Source organism: Gorilla gorilla, chromosome 11 (genome assembly GCF_029281585.2).
Source record: "Gorilla gorilla gorilla isolate KB3781 chromosome 11, NHGRI_mGorGor1-v2.1_pri, whole genome shotgun sequence".
Classification (NCBI taxonomy): domain Eukaryota; kingdom Metazoa; phylum Chordata; class Mammalia; order Primates; family Hominidae; genus Gorilla; species Gorilla gorilla.
The window spans coordinates 141520072-141547578 of NC_073235.2; the positions used below are offsets into that span (position 1 = coordinate 141520072).

Sequence of the window (27507 nt, forward strand, 5' to 3'; positions counted from 1 at the left end):
CTTCCCACAAGATTCTTACTAATTTGGAATTAGTAATTTCCACACTAAAGGAAAAGGGGTCACTTTATAATAGAGAAAACTAGCATTCACCTAACCCAGTTATCAAAGTTGCCTCAGCAGTAATAATACATTCCACATACATTATATCGCTTCTGTGGTATTCTTACCCAAAATGCATAACCTCAATATGTTCATGAAAGAACATCAGATGAACTCAATTTGAGGGTCATTCTTTAAAATCACTGGCCAGGACTTGTCAAAAGTGTCGAAGTTATGAAAGACAAGGAAAGACTGAGGATCTGTTACAGATTAGAGGAAATTTGACAGTTAAATTCAATGTGGCATCCAGGATTAAATCCTGGACCAGAAAAAAAAAGTGTAAAAACAGGAAAATTTGATTAAGTCTATAGATTAGTTCATAGTATTATATCCATGTTAGTTTCCTGGTTTCCACCACTGTACTATGGCTTTGTGAGATTATGGGAGACTGAATGAAGGGCGTATGAGAACTCTCTGAACTATTTTTGCAACTATTATGTGAATCTAAAATTATTTCAGAATAAAAATGACATTTGGTAGGAAAAAGCCAACATCATTAGTCATTAGAGAAATACAAATTAAAATCACCAAGAGATAACTGTGCACCTACTAGAATGGCTAGAATTAGTAAGACTGATGCTAGCAAGTACTAACGAAGATGCAGAGAAACTGAAGCTGTTTCCTGTCTTTATTGGGTAAAAAAGATGCGTCTGTCACATTTATGATGTTGCACAACCACTACCACTATATATGAATAGTTCCATAGTCTTTTCATCAGCACAAATGAAAACCCTGTACCCACTAATACTCACTCCCTGTTCCCCTCTGTTTTAACATATACCCAGGATTTGTTTTAATTGGGGGAAATAAGACATGCAGGTATGGAAATGACTGTCATGAAGGGAGGAGTTTTATACTGACAGGTCCCTGGAAGCAGGAGGTGCAGTACACCTGTCAGGGTCTTATGGCGAAGCACCAGGATTGATCAGGAGGCAGAAGAGGTGAGAGGAAAGCGTGTGAGAGATCTTTGATCGTGGTTTTCACTGCAGAGGTAGGGCAGGGTGAGCAAGCTGAGCATGTTTAGGATTGAATAGCTGAAACAATTTCAGCAGGCTCTGGGCTATAGTGGTCCCTAGTTGTCAGTATCTGGCTCTGGGGTGATTTAGGGAAGGGTGGGTAGTGTTATGATCTGCAGGAGGCTGATACAATCAGGTGGATGGGGATATTGGTTGGTTTGCAAATCAAGACACGCTCTCAGACAAGTTGTTTGCTATCTCCAGGAATTAGTGAACCCTGGGAGGGGGAGTCCCTCCCTGGGTCTGCAAGGACCCAAGATATCAAAGCACCGTAAAATACAGAAAATAAAAAACATGATTAACACATGCCCTCCTCCCAACCCCCGGCAATGACTCGTCTGCTCTCTGTCTCTTGGTTTGCCTATTGTGGACATTTCATAGAAATGGAACCGTATAATATGTCACCCTTTGTTTTTGGCTTCTTTCACTTAATATACTGTTTTCAAGGTCTGTCCATGTTGCAGCATGTGACAGTACTTCATCCCTTTACATGGCATGGCTGAGTAATATTCCATGGTATGGCTGGACCACATCTTGTTACCCATTCATCCATGCATGGGCATGCAGGTGGTGTCTACATCTCAGCAATGGTGAATGATGCTGCTATAAATGTTCATGTACACATTTTTGTTCAAACAGCTGTTTTAATTCTTTTGGTTACATACCCAAAAGTATTAATAGGATTGCTGGCTCATATGGTCATTCTGTATTTCACTTATTGAGGAACTGCCAAATGGTTATTCACAGTAGCTGTGCCATTTTACATTCCTACCAACAGTGGAGGAAGATTCCCATTTCTCCACATCCTTGCCAAAATGTGCCATTTTCCAGTTTTTGTTTTTTATGTATTATAGCCATCAGCAGCTGAACTTGTCTACATTGCTGGTGGGAATGCAAAATGGTCCGGCCATTCTGGAAAATAGTTTGGCAGTTTCCTCTAAAGGTAAGTGTACACCCTCACAGGACCCAGCAACCAAGCTCCTAGAAAGATGAGAGATTAAATTGTCTGCGAGAGACCCGAGAGAGGTGAAACACATGTGTACAAAGGCAGCTTGACTAAAAATCATCCTAAACTAGAAACAATCTAAATGATCATCAGCCAATGAATGCATGAGCAATTGTAGTATATACAGACCATAGAATTCTCAGTCACAGAAAGCAGCAGGCTCAAATATGTGCAACGGCATGGATGACCCTCCAGGGCACGAGTCTGAGGGTGAGAAGGTGGACGCGAAAGGCTGTTTTCTGTCTGATTTCATTTTTATGGCAGTCTTTACAAAGCAAAACAGAAACAGAACTGAGATCAGTGGTTGCCAGTGGCTGGGGAGGGGGAGGCAACTGAGTGCAGAGGGGTTCAAGAGGACTCATTGGAGTGATGAAAATGTCCTTATGGAGGTAGTTCCACATATGAATTTTAAACTTGAAATGGATGGATTGTACTGTATGCAAACTATACCTTTTTAAAAATGGTTTTTTTTTTTAAAGCTTGCATGCTTTAGACGGATCTGCTTTTCTGATTTGTATGTGGAGCATGAAAACCAGCTTGCAGGTGGAGGAGATCACAGTGTCTCGAGACACACAAAAGTTGCAGGAGGATGTGCACACGTGGGAAACTGAGTCAGTTTCTCAGTGTCAGCAGCAAGGACTCACAAGGCTGTTCGTTTTGTTTTTTACTAGGTGTTGACGGTGCCTTCTCCTTCACCTTCTCTCTCTCTTTCTCCCTGTCCTTCCTCTTTAACGAATTGACCATTTTCCTTAATTTGAGCATAAAGAAAATATCTTGTTACTTGAAGATTTCCACAACTTGCAGTTATTGATTATATACCAAAATATTATGTGTGAAATCTTCCTGGAAGAAAATACAATATTCCAGAGTCCTTACACAAATAATTTTTAGAGAATGAAAAATTAGTGTCAATATTTTCCTCCTATTACATTTCAAACCTCTTTACTTCTGTGTGTGCATCTGCCAGCCGACCTGAGAGCGCTTCTGCTGAGCTGCTCAGCCGGGAGTCAGTGGAAATCCATGGATTTCAAATGGATTAAGACCACAGGCGACACACCCATCATGTGTGGCCCAGAGAAACAAAGGCCACACTCTCATCCTTTGATACCGGTTCATGAATTTCTCCTCAGGGGGAAAAGTAAGTATCTGTCAAATAATGCAATAAAGTCGTTTCACTTTACTCGAGTTCAGCATCTCTTCCGCGGGTAGGCGTGAGGGCCTTTTTGAAGGAGGAAGGAAAAATCCATCAGGAGTAGAAGAGGAAAAAGAAACTGGAGGGAAAGCCTGGAGCGGGCAGGCTTCGGCATCTTGGCACAGAGGGAGGGGAAGCGGCAGCACTCCTGGCCGCCATCTATCCATCTTCCCTGGCAGGAGATGAAGAAATAAAGAAGGGAAATGGAGTCAAGGGAAATCATTAAAAACATTTTAGAAACTGTACAGCCTAGAGAAGTAACATATCACTCCATATCCCTACCTACCTACACAAACACACACACACACTCTCTCTCTCTCTCTCTCTCTTTTCTGAACAAGGACACTCCATGTTTCTTTCCTGGTCACTTGGGAGAGGCCTGTAGCCCACTCCAACTCCCCCAGAAAAAAGAAACTTACCATACACCCAGAAGTATTCCCCCCAGAAGCCTGCTTTGATATGTTTTTATATTCCAGATATAATCAGTTTTAACACATGAGTTTAATTCCAAGTTTATTGCTTCATACATGTTAGGTCAAACCTGAGTGTTTATTTAGATAAGTGTTCAGAACTTTTTAAAGTCAAATTTTCAACTCATGAGTTTAAAGTTTTCTGAAGAACATTTTGAAACATAAACATAGTTTTAATTTAAGATCTGCTAAGGCTCAAAAGTGTCATGCGGAAGGGAGGCCATAATTTCTAATTATAAAGTATTGGGGGCCATAAATTCACATGACCTTTGCAGGAAAGTTTATGACCACGCCACCACAGGGCAGGGGCTTTATAAGGGGCCGGGGCATGTGTGGCCACCAAAGGTCCCTGCATGTTATTTAGACAGAGTGAAGAAAATCACACTCCCCGCATCCCCAGGCCTGCTCTTTCGACAGCGCCACTGAGCCACAGAGTGTGATGCGTAGCTTCAGTCCCAAACAGGGATTTCCATTTCTGAAAATAGAACCGGGACACTATCATGTTGAGGGAACCCTAGGGATCATTCACCCCAACCTGTTATCCACAGAGGGGAAACTGAGACCCACAGTGGCGAAGGAATAACCAAGGTCATCTTCTAACCAATGACAGAAAACGGAATACAGACTTCCCCTGGCCCAGTTCTTTTTCTGATCTTCCCCATAGCCTCGTGCTGTGGCTAGGTTTTGCTCTTTTTGTTCTTCTCCTTCTCCTCTCCTTCTCCCTCTCCCTGTCCCTCTTCTTCTCCCTCCCCCTCCCTCCTCCTCTTCTTCCCCTTCCCCTTCCCCTTCCCCTTCCCCTTCCCCTTCCCCTTCTCCTTCTCCCTCTCCCTCTCCCTCTCCCTCTCCTTCTCCTTCTCCTTCCCCTCCCTCCTCCTCCTCCTCTTCTTCCCCTTCCCCTTCCCCTTCCCCTTCCCCTTCCCCTTCTCCTTCTCCCTCTCCCTCTCCCTCTCCCTCTCCTTCCCCTCCCTCCTCCTCCTCCTCTTCTTCCCCTTCCCCTTCCCCTTCCCCTTCCCCTTCTCCTTCTCCCTCTCCCTCTCCCTCTCCCTCTCCCTCTCCCTCTCCTTCCCCTCCCTCCTCCTCCTCCTCTTCTTCCCCTTCCCCTTCCCCTTCTCCTTCTCCTTCTTTTTTTTGACAAGGTCTTGTTCTGTCACACAGGCTGGAGGCAGTGGCGTGATCACGGCTCACTGCAGCCTCAACTTCCTGGGCTCAAGTGATCCTTTTGCCTCAACATCCTGAGTAACTGGAACTACAGGCACACACCACAACACCTGGCTAACTTTTGTATATTTTTTGCAGAGATGGGGTCTTATTATGTCGCCAGGCTGGTCTTGTACCCTGGGCTCAAGTGATCACCCACCTCGGTCTCCCAAAGTGCTGGGATTACAGGTATGAGCCACTGCAGCTGGCATTTCTTTTCTTATATGATAAAAAATAAGTGTTTCAATTGCCTGCCTTCCCACTCTCTATTAGCATCTACATGCAGCAAGAGATGGTGGGTCCAAGTGAGCTCCCACGTTAGCCCAAGCCAGTCTCTAAACACTTCACAGTCATGGGAAGAGAGGCCAAATTCTGCAGCTCCCACCTCTTGACTCCCCGCTCTCAACTCCCCCTCCGCTGCCTCCTGTCCCCTCTGCTGCCTCCTGTCCGCTCCCCACCCACCACCGTTCCTTGTCTGACTGGGCACTGGGCTGGCTTCCATCTTCCAGCTGGATCACTTTTTTCTTTAGAACTCTGGTTCGTTTCCAGTTGCTTCCAGAAGGAAATCCAAACTCCTAACTGGTCCCACAAGACCCTTGGGAGCCTGGTCCCCACCTTCCTCTACGGTGCTGCCAGCACCCCCAGTGGACAAGCCTTGCTTATCTGCCCAGCGCCTCTTTTCACTCTCAGGGCACCAACCTGCCCTTCTTATCCCACCCCATCACAGGAGCCCCAGCTGCAGTCAGGCCAGGAGAGTCCCATGCCTAGTGTCTCTGCCAAGCAAGAGAGGAAGGCTGTTTAATGAGCACTGCTGTCCTGGGAGGATGTGACCCTGGAGTATCCCACCTCCTATCATACACAGGAAGAAGCAAGGCCCACACACAGAGGGAGGCAGAGCTAAAGCATAGAGAGAAAGGAGAGGGATATAGCATCATTGAAACTCCTGGATCCAGCTAAGCCTGAAGCCAGCCCAAGCCTGAACTTCCCAAGTAGTGAGCCAATACACTTCTGGTAGGCAGGTTCAGGTTGAATGTCTGTTACCTACAACCAAGAGAGTGCTAACCACTGAGACCCTGAGGTCTGAGCCACAGGGTGCTCTCCATTTCAGGGACATGAATGCCTCTTGCATGCCTTTGGGTCTTGTCACACAGCATCATCTCTTCGCCTGAATGAGTTTTTCTCCCTCCTCTGCCTGGTAGATGTTACTTGCTGTATTAGTCAGGGTTCTCTAGAGGGATAGGACTATAGGAAAGATGTATTTATGAAAAGGAGTTCATGAAGGATAATTGGCTTGCATAATCACAAGCTGATGTCCCACAATAGGCCGTCTGCAAAGCCTCAAAAGTAGGGAAGCCGACATTGCAGCCTTCAGTCTGTGGCTGAAGGTCTGAGAGCCCCCAGCAAAACCACTGGTGTAGGCCCAAGAGTCCAAAAGCTGAAGAACTTGAGTCTGATATTCGAGGTCAAGAAGCCCCCAGCACAGGAGAAAGATGAAGGCAGGAGACTCAGCCAGTCCAGTCCTTCCACGTTCTTCTGCTTGCTTTATTCTAGCCTTGTTGGCAGCTGATTAGATGGTCCCCTCCCAGACTGAGGGTGGGTCTGCCTCTCTTAGTCCACTGACTCAAATGTTAATCTTTGGGAACACCCTCGCAGACGCACCCAGGAACAATACTTTGCACCCTTAAATCCAATCAAGTTGAAAATATTCACCATCACACTTGCCCCTTACTGATGTCTTTCCAGGCACCCCCTAACCCTGCAGATCATTCTCTTCTCAGTCTTCTCAGTGTGGATTCAAAACCCCATTACATCCCTCAGCAGACTGTCTTATAAAGTATCTGTTGGCTGGGCAAGGTGGCTCAGGCCTGTAATCTCAGCACTTTGGGAGGCTGAGGCAGGTGGATCACCTGAGGTCAGGAGTTCGAGACCAGCCTGGCCAACATGGTGAAACCCCGTCTCTACTAAAAATACAAAAATTAGCCAGGTGTGGTGGCTTGTGACTGTAATCCCAGCTACTCAGGAGGCTGAGGCAGGAGAATCACTTGAACCTGGGAGGCGGAAGTTGCAGTGAGCTGAGATCACGCCATTGCATAGCAGCTGGGGCGACAGAGCGAGACTACATCTCAAAAAAACAAAAGTATCTGTCTATTGGCTCCTACTCCACTGCTTAGCACAATATGAAGCACAGTAAATGATGGTTAATTAGAAGGTACTGTATTAATAATTTGCTGTGTTTGATTAATTTCTACCCATAGTTGTACAATAAATTGCTTTTTTTTTTTTTGAGATGAGGCCTTGCTCTTGTCCCCCAGGCTGGAGTGCAATGGCGTGAACTCGGCTCACTGCAACCTCCGCCTCCCAGGTTCAAGTGATTTCCTGCCTCAGCCTCTCGAGTAGCTGGGATTATGGGTGCCCACCACCACGCCTGGCTAATTTTTGTATTTTTGGTAGAGATGGGATTTCACCATATTGGCCAGGCTGGTTTAGAACTCCAGACCTCAGGTGATCTGCCCACCTCGGCCTCCCAAAGTGCTGGGATTACAGGCATGAGCCACCGCACCCAGCCACATGTTTTTTTAATTAGAGTGTATCCCCAGTATATGGTGACGAGAGATGCCACCATGATTCCTATGATCCCTCCACACTGCTTTCATTTGAAAGTGCTATGTCTGAAGAAGTTAAATGAGTAGGGAGCTGAGCAGGGCAGGAAAGTGAGGGTATAGGATGTGAATGACAAATTTGAAGATTAAAAATCAGAGCAGGACAGTGAGAATTGGATATGGTTTGGCTGTGTGCCCACCCAAATCTCATCTAGAACGGTAGCTCCCATAATTCCCATGTGTGGTGGGAGGGACCTGGTGGGAGGTAATAATCATGGGGGCAAGCCTGGAAGGAGCTGGAATGTCACTCTGAAAAATCTGAGCCCAAAAGGAGAAGCTGGCAGTGCTGACAGATGAGAGGGTTTGTACTGAAAAAAGGGTAACTGTGTGAAAATCTGCATTCTGAATGATGAGATACCCTGCCTAGGTCCCTTTCCCTCCTAAGTCTCCCAAGACATTGGAACCCAAGCTTCTGCCCCAGAGCAGGAGGTGGAAGAATTCCTCCCTGGAGAGAGGGGCCAGCCACAAAGAAAAATAGCAATGACTGGGTGGTCTTCCCCCAAGTGTGACTGAGTCCCCAGCTGATCATCCCAAAGTAAGCCTACCAGTGACAATGGTCCCTCTTCTTACATATACACGTATACATGCACACACACACACACATGCACACACACAAATGCACACACACACATGCATACAGAGCTGCCAATCAACTCTTTAATGCCAAAGCCCTGAATCTGGGCTTGGTCTTGTGACTTAGCCCATGGAACATTGGTACATGTGTCAGGATCAAAATCTTGGAAAGCATTTGCCTTGGGGCTTGTGCTCTTCAGACTGTGGTTGGAGTCCTGAGACCACAGCGAGAACAAACTCAAGCCAGCCTGCTAGAGAAGCCATGTGCAGGAGCACCAAGGGGTGAGAGCTGGTGCCTACTACCACCAGATCTGTGACAGAGGCCATCAGGCTTAAGCCATGAGATGACCACAGGCACATGAGTGACACCAGGCAGGACTGCCAAAACAAACAAACAAACAAACCAAAAACCACCTGGCTGAGCACAATCTGAACTGCTGGCCTACAAAACTGTAAGCAAATACAATGATTGGTATTTGAAGGCACTGCATTAGAGGGTGGTTTGTTATGTGATAATAGATATAAGATAGATTGGAAGGGTGTAAGAACATCAGCCACCTGTCTATCTGGGGAGCAGGAAGTTTCAGGTAGGCTTTTGTGTGGGGACATGCACTATGCAGGGAGGAACTGCCAGCAGCCCAGAGTGACAGGAGTGGAGTGAGCCAGAGACATAGAACCTGGAATTAGAGAGGTCATGGGGCATGATCTTTGTCAGATTGGGTGGGCCTTACAGATGCTGGCAAAGACAGTCATTTATACAAAGTGAAATGAGCCCTTGGAGGGAGCGGAGCAGAGGAGGGGTGAGATCTGACTGCATCCTGATGACACCATTGAGCCTGTCTGCTAGCCCTGGATTTTTCTGGAACTGGCTGCCCTAGCCAGGGGCTAGATGACTTGCAACTTCTCAAGTGGTGCTGGGTCCTGCCTCCAGGAGGCGTACCTCTCTTTCTATGATGTTACTTAGCATGGACCAGCAGTGCCTGAATCCATTCTTATATAACAGAGATGTTATAATTCTACCGTCTGTCCTTCATTTGTTATCTGGAACACTTCTATAGAGTGAAATATTTTCTCATCAACTCATACATTACGTTGAGGTATAATTCAGTAAGAAAGGCTAGTTACATGCCTGATTCTTTCCCTTTACTTACCAATTTTTGGGACAGTGAGTCCATTTCCTAGCAACAGCCAAAAATGACCAATAAGTTTTGTATTCGAGTAACATTGAGACTTAAGGATTTTTACCATCTGTGATATGTTTCTGTCTATTGCAGTTACTTTTCTCATTCATGCTCATTTGCCCTGAAGTGGGGAAACACTTTTCAGTTCCTTCCTGGTCCTTTTGACATGAACATGGTAGTGATTTATGGCTTCCTTGCCTTCTGGTATAGTAAGATGCTCCAGGCTTATCTTGTTTTACCCTAGATCTAGGTCAACCATTTCTTCAAGGAGAGACCAAAATCTGCACACTAGCGGTGCTCATTGCCAGTGGGTGGCTCATTGTTCTAGTTCTTTTCAGTGGTCAGGGTCAGGAAATACAGACCCAAGCCCATAGCTGATGTTTCCAACAAATTTAGAATTACGTGGTTTCACTTAACTTCTTCTTTTTTTTTTTTTTTTTTTTTTTGAGATGGAGTCTCTCTCTGTCATCCAGGCTGGAGTGCAGTGGTGAGATCTCAGCTCACTGCAAGCTCCGCCTCCCGGTTTCATGCCATTCTCCTGCCTCAGCCTCCTGATTAGCCGGGACTACAGGTGCCCACCACCACGCCCAGCTAATTTTTTGTATTTGTACTAGAGATGGGGTTTCACTGTTTTAGTCAGGATGGTCTCAATCTCCTGACCTTGTGATCTGCCTGCCTCAGCCTCCCAAACTGCTGGGATTACGGGCGGGAGCCCACCGCACCCGGCAACTTCTTTTGTTTTACATTCGTACCTCTTTTCTTTGAGGTTGGAGATCTTGATCCCCAAAGACATGAACATAATTATTCATTTGGCTTAGCTCACAATATAGTTTTGGAATAACAATAGCAATTTTATTACTAGAAACATGAATGCTGAAAGGTTTAAGCCTTTTTTTTGCAGTTCTTTTTGCCTTTAGAACGTATTTCACTAGGGACGTAAGGCAATTATAGTGTTTTAAAGCTATCTTAAATTATTTCTGTCTGCATGGTTAAGCCACCAATATCATACACATTTGATAAGGTACATTTGTGTGATTTTGCTTTTGATTTTTTAGGGATTCTATTTTTTTATTTTACTTGATTTTATATATATAATTATATGAACATTTACATGATTCCAAAGTCAAATCTACAAAACAAGATTTATTTGGAGGGAATTGGCTCCCATCCCAGCCCCCTACACCCTATTCTTTCTGATTCTATTTATGTCTTGTTTGATCTTTCCATTTTCATTTTTTAATTGAAATTTGGTATATTTTCCAGGTTTAAAAAAGTCATATGAGTTTGATGCAAGAAAAACTTTGATTAGATCTCAAAGGCATTTAAAAATGTGTGCCAGCTGGGCGTAGTGGCTCACGCCTGTAATCCCAGCACCTTGGGGGGCCGAGGCAAATGGATTACTTGCGGTCAGGAGTTTGAGACCAGTCTGGCCAACATGGTGAAACCCCATCTCTACTAAAAATACAAAAATTAGCTGGGCATGGTGGTGAGCATGTGTGATCCTAGCTACTCAGGAGGCTGAGGCAGGAGAATTGCTTGAACCCAGGAGGCAAAGGTTGCAGTGAGCTGAGATTATGCCACTGCGCTCTAGCCTGGGTGACAGAGTGAGACTCTGCCTCAAAAAATAAATAAATAAAATAAAATAATAAAATAAATAAAAATAAAAACATGTGCCAAAGGCCAGTGTTAGCTCCACTTTACAAGCAGATGTGAGTGATGTCAAGAAGTCAAAGCCAAAGGATGGGGGGAGCCCAAGCGTCCACCTTCTAAACCACAGCCCAGAAGTGTGGGTGTCGCACCAGGATTCCATTATGGAGAACAAGGCCCACATTGCTTAAGCAGGAAACGACTTATTAGCGGCTATGATAGAATTGTTTGTGGAGCTGAATGAGCAGGCTCTAGGTAGAGCTGTCAAGGCTGGCTTCTGAGCCATACTGCAGAGCTGGAGTTGCTGACTCATCACATCCAGAAACTGGTGAATCCAGAACCACCTGGAATCAAGGAGCCGCTCCTGCTGCAGCCAGCTTCCGAGCCACAGCGCTCCTGCTGTACGTCTCTCCAGGAACCGGATGTGCAGACCACACCTCTGGACATCTGGTGCCTGGACACCATGCTGCCAAGAAAACCAAACACCTCCACCCTGGGCTGACCAGTGACGTGCAGGCATCTGCCCATTTCCCTACATATCCCTAGAAGTGCACCTCACCGATCAGGGCTGCCAGATACTGAAAAAGGTCATTTTCATTTTCCCATCTGCTGCAATTCAAGAAGAAAGAAGAGAGGCTGGATGGAAAGGAGGATGAGGACCCAAAACAGGGAGGAACAATACCACCAGGAGATGATGCTGTTCAACACTGCTGGGTTAGCAACGTCAGACACTCGAGTGCAGGGCCATTACACTGCAGCTGTGCCTCGGGCCCCCCACCCCCAGGGATTTCTCAAGGGGATTATTTTTTATCTTTTTTTTAATGTTGATCGGAATCTATAACATTTATATTTTTTCTTGACAGGTTGGTTGGACATATTTTTGGGGTATTTTGACACCTGTACATGATGTGTAACGATCAAATCAGGCTAATTGGGATGTCCATCATCTTCAACATTTGTCCTTCTTTCTGTTGGAAACATCATACAACTTATTTTCTAGCTATTTTGAAATATACAATAAATTATTTTTAACTGTAATTTCCCTACAGCACTGCAGAATACTATAACTTATTTCTTCTATATGACTATATTTTGGTACCCCTTGGCCAACTTGTCTTTGTCCCCCTCTCTCCCTTCCCCTTCCTGACCTCTGGGAACTACGATCCTACTCTCTACCTCCATGAGATATGATTTTTTAGCTCCCACATGTGAGTGAAAACACAAGATATTTGTCTTTCTGTGTCTGGCTTATTTCACTTAACACAATGACCTCCAGTTCCATTCATGGTGCTGAAAGTGACAGGAGTTCATTCTTTTCATGTCTGAATAATATTCCATTATATATATATATATATATATATATATATATATATATCAGATTTTTGTATGCATTCATCTATGATGGACAATTAAGTTGATCCAATATCTTGATCATCATGAAGAGTGGTATGATAAACACGGGTGCACAGATATCTCTTCCATATAGTGATCTTTCTTTTCTTTCCTTCTTTCTCTTTTCTTTTCTTTCTTCTTTTTTTTGAAACAGAGACTTGCTCTGTTGCCCAGGCTGGAGTTCAGTGGCTCTATCTCAGCTCACTGCAACCTCTGCCTCCCGGGTTCAAGAGATTCTCCTGCCTCAGCCTCCCGAGTAGCTGGGACTACAGGTGTGCATCACCATGCCTGGCTAATTTTTGTATTTTTAGTAGAAACAGGGTTTCACCATATTGGCCAAGCTGGTCTCGAACTCCTGACCTCAGGTGATCTGCCCACCTCAGCCTCCCAAAATGCAGGGATTACAGTTGTAAGCCACTGCATCAATGACTTCAAGATTAATTCACATTGCAGCAGTTACCAGGATTTCCTTCCTCGTGCCTCAGCCAGCAGAGTAGCTGGGATTACAGCCACACACCACCATGCCCAGCTAATTATTTGTATTTTTGGTAGAAATGAGGTTTTGCCATGTTGGCCAGGCTGGTCTTGAACTCTTGACCTCAAGTGATCTGCCCACCTTGGCCTCCCAAAGTAGCAGTTGGGATTTTTAAAGGAGAATCCTGCCTGTACAGGATGTGTGCCCTGGGCTTTAGGTTCTGGCTCTTTGTAAGTAGGATTCCATCCTGCTGGTGTCATTGCTGAAGTTAGGCAGAAGATTGGCTCTTGGACTTGACATCCAGAAAGTGTTCTGATGCCCATCACCAAGAATACATTGCACTTTATGACTAGAGTCGAGAAGCATCTTCAGCCCTGGTTTTTAGAACTGAAAAATGCTTTTACAGTGACCCCCATCCCCCACCGCTGCTCTATCACACTGGGGAATGTGCTGGATGATTGAAATCTTGGGGGGTGGCAGGTGGTTGCAGGGAGGCATAAAGTATTGCCAGAATAAAGCCAACAATACATGGTACAAGGATAGCTTTTTCCCAGACAGCGTATTTCTAGCATTCAGCAACATGATGCTGAAGACCCCTAGAATCTACACAGAAATGCCAAAACTTTGTCAGATAATTCTCAAGAGTCCATCTCTGAAAATTTGTGGTTTCTTAAAATAATGGGTCATGTTCACTGTCATCTCAGTCTACGAGAAAATAATTCAAAATGAAGGCACCAAGACTAGTTTGATGGAAAAGTGTCAGTGGAGCGCTGTGTTAGTGTAAGACTGCTACTGCGCCAATGCTATTTGCTTTGCAAATAAGGAAGTGCTGTTTGGGAGATGCTGTTACTAACCCCCGGATCAACGTCATTGATTCATTAATCTGTTGGATTGATTCTGTCACACAAATATGGGCTGCTCTGTCATCTGCTCTCAGTTCACTAAATTCAAGTGGAGGTAACAACCCACCATGTCACTGGGAATGGAAACTAGACCTTTAACGATATCTTGGTTTTTGTCTCTTGGCTCCAACAAGAACTTCATAGAGTTAAACTACAAAAGGATCTGCTGAAGAGCTCAGGTGGGTTCACCCGTGCAGGCATTTTGACAAAAGGTAGCGACAACAGCATTCAAATGTATAAATTCATTGCTTTATTTAGCTCCTGAGAGTTTACTAAATTTTTTTCACATCTGAGCAAGTACACAGTTTCTTATCCTAAGAAAGCCCAGGGGCTGTATAATTGCGTCGTATTCTTTTTTCTTTCTTTCTTTCTTTTTTTTTTTTTTTGACACAGTCTTGCTCTATCGTCCAGGCTGGAGTGCAGTGGCATGATCTTGGCTCACTGCAACCTCCGCCTCCTGGGTTCAAGCGATTATCCTGCCTCAGCCTCCCGAGTAGCTGAAATTACAGGCATGCACCACCACACCCAGCTAATTTTTGTATTTTTAGTACAAATGGGCTTTCACTATGTTGGCCAGGCTGGTCTCGACCTCCCAACCTCAGGTGATCCACCTGCCTTGGCCTCCCAAAGAGTTGGGGGATTACAGGCGTGAGCCACCGTGCCTGGCTGCTATTCTTGAAGACTATCCCCAGGTGACAATCGCTGCAGTGTCATTCTACTGCAGCAAGATTAAAGCCAATCTAATAGCCGGCAAATTCGCTGTGAAAACATATCACCTTCTGTTACTTGCTGCCCTAAGGAAAATGTGCAATAGAAGAATCTTTCAGAACACCAGGTCATTTTTTTTAAAAAACACAAAGTCACATGAAACAAAGCACACTTTTTTACATATATGAAAGGAAGCATTCACAGGATTTTCCATACTCAATAATGAATAAGTACCCCAAGAACTGTATTTACTTCTGTGAATCTTTATTGCGTGATATTTAACTAAAGTCCAAGTGAGCCTGGGTGGTCCTGCAAAGAATATTCACACAGAGATACATTGTATTACTTATGCTATTAATAAATTGGCTTTATTAGCCTTATCACTGACTTAATTTTTGAAAGAAAAACTCAAACTAAATCAATAACCTGAGTATTATTTCCCAAATTGATGACATTGTCATTTGGGTTTTAATTCAGCAAATTCCCCTCCTCAAAAGAGAGGAATGCTGTCACTTCCCCAGGCAACATGCAGGTGACATTGGAAACGCTGCTAAATGCCACTGTGCCTTAGCTTCTCCTATTTATGCAAGGGGTCACTGCCCAGGTAATGACTCTGAGGGGCTGGCAATACAGCATAAGAAAGTCACTCCAAATTCCGTTAAGCAAGGTTTTCCGCAGGCAGCCGTCAGTATCACAGCCTCCAGTACTATAATCATTGTTAAAGCATTTTAAAATAGACAAGACACGCCATGAAGAAAGTGCATCCAGACGGTTGAACTGGGCTGCTGGTTATGACAGCTCCAGGGCGCCCCGGGGGTCGCAGGTGAAATCCTCCAGGTCCATCTCCCCAGGCGGAGGTGAGCCTGCAATCCAGCTTGCGCTGCCCTTGCAGGGCGTCCCCGGGGCCTCTGGTCTTCAGGGCTGGGCTGAGCCCTGGGCTGCTCAGGACCAAAGCTGAGCTGTTTTTCTTTCAAACTAAACTATGAACTCTCTCTGCTGGAGAAAGAGACAGAAAGGACAGAGAAAGAGACACACCGACAGAGCCAGAGTGACACAGGGGCACGCAGACAGGGAGACGAGGATGGCGAAGCAGGCTACCAGGCAGCTCCTCTCCTCAGTAAAAGCCCTCCGCATCTGGGAAAGGGAAGATGTCCCTGGATCTGGGTCCTTGGACCCACACAGGGTTGGTAAAAGGGCAGCAAATCGCTACTGTCACTGCTCTGAGCAAAGAAACCAGGGAAAGGCCAGTTCGGGAAAAACAGGCCCTTTCCATCTGACATGAAGTCCCAGGAAGGGCTGCAGCCCAGCACCGGCAGGACGGCTGGGGACCTGGCTTCTCTCTCTCTCTCTCTCGTTCCTTAAATTTTTACTTGAGAATTTTAAAGAAAGGGACCTGGAAAGCTATTTTGCTGGGCTAGAGGGGCCGTGGGCCTTCCCAGCGCGGAGGAAGGAGGGCGGTCAGGCCGGGTGGGGCTGGGTGCGGTGGCTCTGCAGAACCTTTAGGCACCGAACTGAAGCCGCGGGTCCGGTGCGCGGACACTGCGCAGGGCGCTGCTACCGAGTCACATGCATGCGAGGACCCGCTCCTAGGCGTTCTGCCTTCCTGGACGGATTGTTGGTAAAACGTCCCCTAGAACGGCCGGAGCCAGGGCCCTCAGACAGGGGCGCGAAGGGCCCGCTCTTTGCCGTCCTCGGGTTTCCCAACGCGGTGGTCGTGGCCCGCGGGCCCCACCTCGCGGCCCGCCTGGCCGGCCGGAGGAGCAGCGGAGGCCGAGCACTCCCCGGTCTCGGGTTCAACTTCAATAAAAGGGCCCAGCCCACCCTTGATCACGCGGCTTGCCTGACAGCCCGGCTCAGGCCCGGGCCTAATTGAGCCCGGGTCACCTGGGAATAGGTTCAAAGGCATCAAAGCCGTAAACCACCTCCAGGCCCAGAGCCAGAGCGGCCTGGCGAACAAAGAGCCCCCGAACCACTTCAAACGCGCTCGCGCTCGGCGTCCAGATGGCCCGGGGCCGGGGTCGGTGGTGTCGCTCACCGAGGCCGGGCCCCACACTCCAGCCACCCTGAGCCTCCTGCTCGGAGCTGCCCGCGGGCGGCCAGCGCAGCGGAGGCTGGGCCCGGGGAAGCCTCGTGCAGCTCCCGGAGCGCCCTCCGTCCTCTGCTGACCCGCGAAGCGAAGGCGGAGCGCAGAGGCTGGGGCCGTACAAGGCGGGCCGGCAGGCGCCCCAACCCGCGCCCAGCAACCCGGGTAGGGCCAGGCAGGCGGGCGCGGCGGGTACCGGGCGCTCCCGCAGAGGCTCGCTGTGGCGTCGTTTTAAAGCTGTTAGAAGGAAGGTTCGGGAAGGGCGTCGGGGCCGGGGCTCCCCAGCAAGCCGGGGTGAGAAATGGTCCCCGACACGCACGCTGGCCGAAGGGTGGCATCTCCACGGATCTTGGCGGCATGTCCTTGGGCACGGGCGTCTCCAGGGGGCCCCGACTGTCCTTACACTGGCGGTCCGGACACCGAGACCCCTGCCCGCGCAGCTCCCCAGACCCCAGGCCTAAGCTTGCGGGCCGCGGTGCAGGCTAGCTGTGCGCCCGGGGGCGGCCAAGACCCACACAGGTCGAGGAGGCTCCTGGCTGCGTCCTCATCTTCGGGGAGCGCATCTGGGACTGGACTCGCCTCTCTAGCCCCTCACGCCCAGAGAGAGAACCCCCCAGAGCCCAGTGAGGGCCGATCTCTACGTTAAGGCGTAGACAAAGCCAGGCTTGGCTGGGCCTAGGGCTCGGGGCGGCCTGAGAGTGCCCTGCGTTCGGGGTGGGGGCGCGGGCGGCGGGCGAGGACCCGGCCCCCGGGATGCCCTCCGCGCCGGGGCCGAAGGGGGAGGCAAAACTGAAAGTGCCGCGCCGGGGGGCGGGGGCGGCCAGCGAAGGCCCCAGAACTTGTCCTGCCCCCGGCCACCGCGGCCAATCAGCGCGCCGCCCTAGCTCCTGACAACTATTTAGCAACCCAGCCCGGCTAGAGTTTCCAAAAAAGTTAGAATAACTTCCTCTGCCGGAGACCTCGGTTTTGCACAAGCCGGCCTTGAAATCAGAGCCTTTCCAGCAACTCCGAGAGCGTGTGCTCGGCGACCGCGGGCTTGGCCAGCGGCGCGCGCTCGGCGCCCCGGCGCCCCCAGCCCCACGCGCGCCGGGCGGGCGCCATGGAGGAGGGCTCCAGCTCGCCCGTGTCCCCCGTGGACAGCCTGGGCACCAGCGAGGAGGAGCTCGAGAGGCAGCCCAAGCGCTTCGGCCGGAAGCGGCGCTACAGCAAGAAGTCGAGCGAAGATGGCAGCCCGACCCCGGGCAAGCGCGGCAAGAAGGGCAGCCCCAGCGCGCAGTCCTTCGAGGAGCTGCAGAGCCAGCGCATCCTGGCCAACGTGCGCGAGCGCCAGCGCACCCAGTCGCTCAACGAGGCCTTCGCGGCGCTGCGCAAGATCATCCCCACGCTGCCCTCTGACAAGCTGAGCAAGATCCAGACGCTCAAGCTGGCCGCCAGGTACATAGACTTCCTCTACCAGGTCCTGCAGAGCGACGAGATGGACAATAAGATGACCAGCTGCAGCTACGTGGCCCACGAGCGCCTCAGCTACGCCTTCTCCGTGTGGCGCATGGAGGGCGCGTGGTCCATGTCCGCCTCCCACTAGCGCCGCGCCACCCACCTCCGGACCGGCGCGCCAGGGTAGGTGCTGCGCGCGCGACGGGCGCCCTCCGCTGCGGGGGGCGGGCGGCAGGGGCGCAGGGGCATTGGGGCCTGCTCGTGTCTCCTCGGCGAGGCCCCGCGGGCCGCGGCGGCTTGGATGCCGTGCGCTTTTCCTCTTAGCAAGGAAGGCGGGCGGGCGGGACGCTCACAGTCCCAGGGACACCCCTGAGTGCAGACTTCCACGCGAGGGTGTCAGTTGGGAACCGGTGGACCGGTGACTCCCCCGGCGGGGTCTGAAGATACTTAGACAGATGGTCGCAGTTTTCATTCTCGGTGGTGTGTGGGTGTCCGTGGTTGGCGGTGGAAGGAGCGAGCATCAGAAAAACCTCCTGGGGCCGGCTGGGGACTGGGATATGAGGACCAGCTGCCCTTTGCGTCCGCCGCAGCGCAGGCCGCCCGCGAAGCTGCCCGAGCCGGGTGTTGCCGGGCGAATGGCTTCGCTTTCTTCCTGGGCAAGGGTAGAGCGCGTTCGTCGGGCGGACACTCAGATCTCCCTAGCTGCTCGCGCCTGGGGTCCCCGGCCGTCGGCGCCCTTGCCTGCCCAGTGGGCGTAGAGGTGCGGGCCTGCGGCTCCAGGGTTTGCCTGGGGAGGACGGTAGGAAACTGCCCTGCGCTTCGGGGCCAGAGCAGCCACAGGGCCGGGTGTGCCCGAGAAGGGCCCTGGGCCGAGAGCGCAGAGCCTGGAGCGCTGAGGCAGGCGGGTCGGACGCAGCCGCGCGGAGCCCCAGGGCGCCCGCAGGCAGGTGGAGCTGACCTAGGAACTGGGAGCCCTGAGTCCCAACCTTGACCCTGGAGTACCCGGGAGGGGCCCCGCCCGTGCCGCGTCCTGGGTCCAGCCCCGCAGGGGTGGGCGAGGGGTCCAGGCTGGGAAACAGGTCTGGGGGACAGGGAGGCTGTGCGCGCCGGGCCCTGCGCGAGGAGAAGGCTCGGGGGACACAGCTGCCAGGAGCACTCGAAGTTCTGGTTTCCTCTGGAAGAGCGATTAGGGCGTCCTGCACCGGGTCCTTTTCACCAGACACCTTCCAAGTCCCTTTAGACAAGCTCGAGCCACGGAGGCGCCGTCCTTAGGCTCTGTGAGCAGGCAAGCCCCTCTCCCATCCGCCATGCAGGGCCATGGAGGGGCACAGGGTTCTTTTTGCTGGGGCCGAGTTAAAAATCCTTCCCCCTTAGTATGTTTTAGTTCCTCGCACATCTTGCGATGTTTTTATAAAAGTCTCTACTTCACACAGAAGGAATTTAGATTAATCAAGAGCACCCGGCTGCCTATTCTCCCAAACATATCTATTTCTTTTTTTATGTGGTTCTGTAATATCTGCGAATGTTGTTGCTGAGGCCACGAAAAACTGATCTAGCACAGGTGGGTTTTATTTCATTTTTTTAGCTTTTATTTCGGTGTCACTGAAAATTCTGTAGCTGCAGAGCCTCCTGAGATAATGATAATTGTATAGTTTTTAAAAAATAATTTTCAGCAGAAAATAACTTGTGGGAATCTTCTCCTGTCTTTGTCAAAAACAGATGGAAAGTGTCTCAATCACATATTTCTCTAGGAAAGTTTGGATTGGCTGAGTACTAAACGCTACAGTGGGGTAATACATTAATTCTGGTTTTTGCTGCCTAAATAATGAGCTTCCATTAGTTACTTCCATTTATGCTTTACCTCATTCATGGTTTATAGCACATCTGAAAGAAGAACAAACAGATGAGGAATGTCATCTTTTTAAAAACGCACACATTGAGCCGTGTTTAAGGAAAATGTCACTGTAATTATCGTTAAGACTGCCCTCCAGAAAATTACTGAAAACAAATACCAGTAGATATGATGCTGCTAGAATTTAGTAGGAACATTTAAAATTCATTTAAAAATAATCGCACTCCTCAAAACTTAATCAGCCATAGGTAACCATTAAAGATTATAGAAAAATAAAATGCAATACATGTAATAAATAAATAAAAACAGTGCCAAGAGCTTGTTTGGAAAAAAGCCCTTGAAAATATAATAGATAATTACACAGTTAGTGGGAGAGCTGATGATCTATAAGGAGCCTATTTGTTTTTATTTTTACATACTGGACTATAACTGAGTAGTTCAAACAAGCTAGTTTCATTAAATAGATACTCTAAAAGAAGAGAAAAGAAATATGGAAAATTTTTATCCGTGAATGATTCTGGACACACCTTGTTTTTATTTATCAGGCACGTTAGGCAGACATCTTGTCATTCTTTTTGTCTTTAACTCATTATTCCCTATAAGATCAATACAATTATAATTGGTTTGATTTCCTGAAAATGTTGCTAAACAGCATTTGTTTTTATTTGTAGCATTTCTAAGAAGCATTAATTCTATGCATCAGCAAAGAATCTCTAGACATTTCAGTACATTGTAAGTGATTTTAATGTTTGATGTGGGATGTTTTCACGTATGTGAAGAAAACTGTCGAGACTAACAGCAACAGCAGCACAAAGCCTAAATTGTCCTCTGAAAGGAAGAGAAATGCAAGAGATGGTGGAGTGCGGGTGCTGCTGATATCTATCCTGCCTTTCTTCTTTGGCCTGGTATTTAAAAGCACAATTAGACAATAAATCAGGTGTCTTTGTCCAGTCAGCTGGATTCATCTAATGGAAAAATCTCAAAAGGATTTTTTTAGTATTCTCATTAAATGCCTGAGCCTTCAGAGCAGGGTCCCGGACACCTGGCTTGGAGGGTGGGGGAAGGTGACCATTACTTATCAGACATTTGTCCTGTTCCCTGCTGTGTGGTTAAAGAAAACATCTTCTCTAACTTCTGCATAGTGTGCACAGATTTTCAATAGGTTTCCTTACTCAACAAACTTTTTTTTTTCTGAGAACTTTTAGCTACTTTGAAGAAATTGCATGACCCCTTCACCATCTAATATATGTCAGCCTTTTCCTCCCTCCTGAAAATTTACCTCTCATAGGTGTTTGTTAACTGCTGTATTCAGGATGCTAGAAAATCAGTTCTTCGTGGAGAAGAACAGAAATGCAGAATCCCAATGGAGCTTTTGCTTGCCTAGAAGAAGTAGAATGAAAGGCTGAGCTCCCTGGAATATAAGCAATGTTTGGTTACAAAATACCCATCAATAAGATCTGATGTAGGGATTTGACCTGTTAATGTGGGTCTTTCCCCTTAAATATCAGCAGTCCTTTCGGCCTTGCATCAGGGACGTCTTGCTACTCATCTTGCTGGAGAGGGACTTCCTCAGACTTCAGTGGCTGTTTGAGGCCATTTGAGATAGAATACTTCACTGAGGTTTCCTGAAACTCATATTTTCATACAGATCTTGAGCTGAACCATATTCTTGTCATCCTTGCTTCACTCTGTTCTGGGCAGACGGCACAGATGCCGGATTCCTTTTGCCTGGCAAAAAAATTAAAAAAAAGAAAAAAAAAACACCACACACATAAAGTAAACTCTTTCTGAGCAGAGCACTATAACTCATAACTTTAGTTTAAATCTGGGCTTTAAAAAAAACAAATATTTTAATAAGCCAATTTTAAAGGCTGAACTTTTATGACGGTTTTTAAGCTTAGTATTTATATTAATCTATTCTCACTGGTGTCTTTAAAAACCCTGTGAATGCATGCTGGAATGTCTGTTTATGTTTGTGTCTTTTCCTGGGAAAGGATAAATGTGCTGCAAAAAGCAAACCAAATACAGAACTCTCCACTAGCAGAGAGTTCACAAATGAGGCAATAAAATTCAAAGAAGAGATGAATAAGTTACTGTAGCCAAGGACTGGAAAACCATAAAGGAGAAACAGAATCTAATAGATACAGACATGGATGCTTTCAAACGTAAAGGCAAGATGAAACACTACAAACAGAAACTGATTAAAAAGATATTCCACATGGTCACCTGAGTCTACACATGATAAAATTGCATAGCACTAAACACACACACACACACACATGCACATGCACGTGCACGCACACACACACACGAGTGTATGTAAAACTGGTGAAATCTGAATAAGGTCTGGGGACGATATTGACGCCAGTTTCCTGATTATGATAATTGCAAGATGTCATCACTGGGAGAAAGGAGTGAAGATATGAGAATCTCTGTATAATATTTCTTGCAACCTCATGTGAATCTATAATTATCTCAAAATTAAAATAAAAAAGATATTCCACAAAAGTATTAAATCTATATATTTAGATAAGCAAATTATCTAAGAAATTACTACTAAGATTTATCTCAGAGTAATAAACTAAAAATGTGACGAGCAAAACTCCTCATTTTTTTTCTGACGCCATTTGAGGAATCTCAATATATTTCCAATATATAACTAATTAGAAGTGGTTCCCTGTAAGTCTTAAATAAAGAATAGTATCCCAGAAATATGAAAGGTGAAATACCAATTATAATAGCAATACATTTATTCCTATACTAATAAAGAAAATATTTTACAAAAAATTTTGGGAAATATCTACCTTAAACTGATACCTGTGTTATATTTGCTTTTTAAGATACTAATTTTATATTAACTTTCATTAAGCATACACACACAATTCTAAAGCCAATGATTTACAAAAATTATTCACCAAGAAGTATAGAGATTGAAGTTTTAGTATTTGGAGCCATAAGCAGTGAGAGGGAGAGGATATAGCAGAGGAGGGAGGGGGAGAGAGAGAGAGAGAGAGAGAAACTCAAACCCTAAGCCCAGTTATAGTTATTTTTAATGAATAATTGTTTAGAAACATATTTTCTGTTTTTGTTTGGTAGTAACCCTTTGGATGAGATTGAGTGATATTAAACTATGCCTTACCTGAATGCTGATTTGGAAATGAGGGCGGTAGCATTAACAAGGTGAATTTTAAGCTCTTGTAAACTGAGGCACCGTGTGATTTCTCTTCAGCAATTATTAATGGTTGTCACTTCGAACAGAGACTTGGATCTGAAATTGGAAAAGCCAACACATAACTTGATTCCAACATGAGGAAAATTTTTTAGTGCTTAGTTAAAAATAGAGTCATTTTGAACCCAAATGGTATCTGACATGCTTCAGATATCTGGGCTATTTCATCCACAACTGCGGTGTTTAGAATAATATGACGATCCTGTGATTATGAAGATGAGAGAGCGCGACTGCGCGAGCTGAGTGCAGTGTCTGCTTGTCTACTGGCGCTGTCCCTCACTGAGCAGTTTTCTATCCTAATATTGTTTTCCTCTGTTATTTGACCAGGGAAAGATTTAGATGACCCAGCTTCTGTCGAAGCTTCATGTAGAACTGTAGTTTTCCTTCTCAGACCCTAAGAGCAGTGCCTTTGAACTTGGACACATCTCTCCTTTCTTTAGTTCAGAATTTCCCTTCACTGAAGTGAAAGACAGGGTTGAACTCAGAAGAGCTTTCGGTTATCACATTCGATTATCCTGGAAAATACTCCTGTCTTTTTAGTTCACATTCTGCCTTAAAAAAATAGCCATCAGCATCTTCTGGGAGGAAATGATAAATTTTGTTATGTGGTCTGGCATTAGAGTCCTATTTCTCACTGTCTAATTTGACAGACGGTTCACCTCTGTGTTTCTGGATGTGCAGGTCTGGTGTGCGACCGACGGGAAAGATTTGGGCAAACCCCTTGATTTGTATTAACCCTTCGACGTTGACTAAACATCAGACCCCACCCTGTGGCTGAGGTCTGTGGTGTGGTCACAGGCAGAGTCTTTCCGGAGCACCAGGCAGAGCAGCTCCCCCCAGGAGGGGTTAGGGCAACTTTTTGGCCTTTTGCTGTGAGAGGGGAGGGTTAGAGATCCTTTTGCTGTCTTCCCCGTGGAGAAAAAAATGTTGAAACTTTCGTCGTTACTACTGTTTTTCTGTCGCTATCCAGACAAAATGCCACCCTAGCATTTCTGTTAAATCTCTGTAAGTAGATGCCCCTGCTGAAGGGTGGAGAGATTTTGGCCCGCTTCGGAGGCAGGGGCTCCACGAGGGACAGCTTGGAGCATGAACAACCTCCTAAAGGAAAGCACAGGCCAGTCATGTACAATCTCGGGCTCTGCTGCCACGGCGGCTTTCTTTGTCTGTTCTACTTTGAATTAGCATATTCTGTATGTGAAAATGCAAGCAGGCAGCGTTTTCTTTTAATCACGAGAGCTAGAAGCACCGTTTCCTTTCCTTCATCTCTGCTCGTTGAGTGGTTCGTGTGGCCGGTGCGCAGAGGGCTCGGAGTGGCAAGCTGGCTGCCTGCGTGGACTCCCTGGACCTGCGACGTGTCCTTTACTTCCACAACTCAGACTTTTAGCTCGGCGGAAGAGTGCACAGGCGCGGCGCGAGCTAGCTAGCCTGCAGGGTTGGCAAAACCTATACCGACTGGGTCCCTTCCGGAAAGTTTGTGTGAACTTTAAATATCAGTCTCAGGGAGATTGTTTTGTCTTGATACATAACAGAACAAGGCAGTTATCATTTCTTTGGGAAATGCCTAAAATACTGCAAATTGGAAGGGAAGGGAAAGGAAGGAGGAGAAAGCATACTCCTCTTTCTCAAATCGGGCATCTACACGTCTCTGTTCACATCATTGACACTAATGGGCGAACAGTGTCTTCATTGAGGATTAATTTTCCTGAAATCAAATAATCCCAAATTGCATACTACATATATACTGGTTTCTAACTAGTCAACATCTTCAACATATGCCCAACCGCCTGGCTTTCCTCTCTTTCATGATAATCTGCATGCGTAGATGGGAAGCTAGGAGAGAAAGATGTGATCATTTCGCATTCTTTTTTTTTCTGTCTGGTGAACATTTCTTCTCCAGCAAGTGTTTCCTACCGCTTCCCCCAAACCTGCATATACTCTTCTATATTCTTTAGTTGAAACAGCATCTTTTAAAAACACGATTAACTGAAGTCCACTTGAGGTTTCACTTCATAAAAAAGTAATAGAGGAAGAACGAGAAGCCCACCATCAGGTCCCGTGATAGCTCAGTCACACGTGGAAATACAGACTGTAAATACAGAATGGCCGAGGACCCTCTGAGCGAAGGTCATCTAGGGGCTCCCGAAGCCCCGTGCGGCCCATAGACGTGTGCTCAGCACCCCCGCCTCAGTGTGTGCTTGGTGACTCCCTCTCCTTCGTGGGCTCATGTTACTATTTTCTAGAAGCATTGTTTCGCCGATACCAGAACAGAAGTGCCCCAAACAGATATCTGTACCCTAAGAATCCCAAGGTGCCCTGTTTTTGTTGATTTCTCTGGTGCAGAAGGACCTGTTTCAACGATCCCCAAACTCCCTGGGGGCCGTGCGGTGGCTGTGGCAGAGGGGGTGCATCCAGGACTGGTGTTTTATGGCCCCCGAGGTAGGGTCAGGAGAGAGCTTATCTTGAGGTCCCGTCTTGTGTGACTGCGAAGGTGTTAATAGGCAGGGTCCAGGTGGCCCATGCGAGCCGGCAGCATTGGAAGGGTAGAATTAATTGAAGGGCATTTTACTGGGTATTAAATTATTGCTAATTCCAAAACTTTCTTTCAGACTATTTTTTTCTGAGAATAGAGATTTTCTTCTAATTAAACAACAGGCAAAAGATGAGCACGGTTACTCACCTCTCTGCTTGTTTCAATGTTGGTGTATGTCATCTCCTTTCTTGTTTTACTACAGTTCACAAGTGAATAATATCATGTAATTTCAGTGTGGAACAATGTAATTTCCATGTGCGTCCCCAGCAACCCTGTGTACATTAGTCTATCATTTATAATTTATAACATGGAAAAGTTTTTTTTTTTATGAAGGACAAAATAAAAGAGAAAATTAGGATGTGAATAGGTCAAGTGATATATGAAGAATTTCACAAGGGATCAGGGCTACGGAAGGGACTCAGGTCTCTTAAGAACAGGTCCCATTCTGTATTTATCTTCAGGATTGTGTTGGGGCCGTGTGCCTCTCTCTGCTGCTGGCCATGGGAGACCCAGCACCTCTTCCTCAGTGTCCCTCAGAGACATAGAAGACAGCAGTTTTTCAGAAAAAGCACCCTTCCTGCCATTCTCAGAAAAACAACACTGTAAAAATCCAGCAGGGCCCCTCCACACTGCTGCAATAGTGCCACGAGGGAGGCCGCTGCAGACACGGTCACTTGAAAAGGACCTCAGGTGCCTTCCCTTCCTGTTTGGTCCCAGGCATCAACACTGCCCAGCAAAGTGTGTCCAAGAAGCCCCAGAGGGGGCTGTGTCTCTGAGGGGCCTGTGACAATCGCAAGTGATTCAGATGCCAGAGAAAGCAGAGGCCCCCAGAGGAAGGTGGTCAGGGGGCCATCTGCTGTGCCTGGGGTCAAGGACCGCTGGAGGGAGCTTGGGTTGGCCTGAGACTGTTCAGGGGAGGGGCACCATGGGCATGGTGCCCCTGCATGACGGGTGGGCCCTCCCGTGAGAGAGGAGGAGGGGAGCAAGAGGAAGGACACTGCTGGCTGTTTGCAAGTAGCTGTCCCACCACCCTGGCACTTCCCTGGTCCCTGAGGCTGGAAGGGCCTTGGAGCCCGTCTTCGCTATGGCCCAAGTCACCTATCAGGTCGTGCTGATGAATGTCTGAGCATGAGCCCAGCATGGCTCAGCATTTGCCAAGGTTAAGGAAAGGAAGTGGTAACTCAGCATTGATTTCCTCCCCCTGGATTTAATAGCGATAGATCTAAACCTGCAGTCAGATATCACTTTGAAAGCTTTGGCTCATCTAAAGACAGCTTCCAAGAGACAATCAGGCCAGGCCACCGCTGCGGTTTGCAGAGGAAGCAGAACCAGCCCTCCTTGCTGAAAGAAGCCAAACGACCATCTTGTCTGTCTCGTAAAGCATCCTTCTGCTTGAATAGCAGAGCTCTTTGAACGGCAATAAAATATTACATTGAAGCTGGGCGCAGTGGCTCATGCCTGTCATCCCAGCATTTTGGGAGGCCAAGGTGGGCGGATTACCTGAGGCCAGGAGTTCGAGACCAGCCTGACCAACATAGTGAAACTCCATCTCTACTAAAAATACAAAAATTAGCCAGGTGTGGTGGCACACGGCTGTAATCCCAGCTACTCAAGAGGTTGAGGCAGGAGAATCGCTTGAACCCAGGAGGCAGAGGTTGCAGTGAGCTGAGATCGCGCCACTGCACTCCAGCCTGAGCGACAAAGCGAGATTTCATCTCAAAACAAACAAACAAACAACAAGCAAACAAACACCATTACATTGGGCAGATGACAGACTTTGTCCTCCCGGCTGGTTCCTCCAAAGCCAACTGGCCTGGGGGTTGTCTGTACCAGGCTCTTGGACAATCAGCTTGTGTTATAC

At 47.3% G+C, this 27507-nt stretch overlaps 2 protein-coding genes across 3 annotated transcripts in view; one reads left to right on the top strand and one right to left on the bottom strand.

Moving 5' to 3' along the window:
- Nucleotides 1-14037: 14037 nt before the first annotated feature.
- On the bottom strand, nt 14038-17702 carry LOC101141707 (uncharacterized). The gene is given in 4 exon segments (XM_055380229.1): nt 14038-16437; nt 16439-17058; nt 17243-17495; nt 17596-17702. Coding segments are annotated over 4 exon segments (1269 nt in total). The 3' UTR covers nt 14038-16148.
- The window catches only part of TWIST2 (twist family bHLH transcription factor 2), a 63081-nt gene continuing 51388 nt past the window's right edge, over nt 15815-27507 (top strand). For both annotated transcript variants that reach the window (XM_031008684.3, XM_031008685.3), the window contains exon 1: nt 15815-18218. In XM_031008684.3, coding sequence (XP_030864544.1) covers nt 17701-18183 — 483 coding nt within the window. In that variant the 5' untranslated portion in view covers nt 15815-17700 and the 3' untranslated portion in view covers nt 18184-18218. The remainder of the gene's footprint in view (nt 18219-27507) is intronic.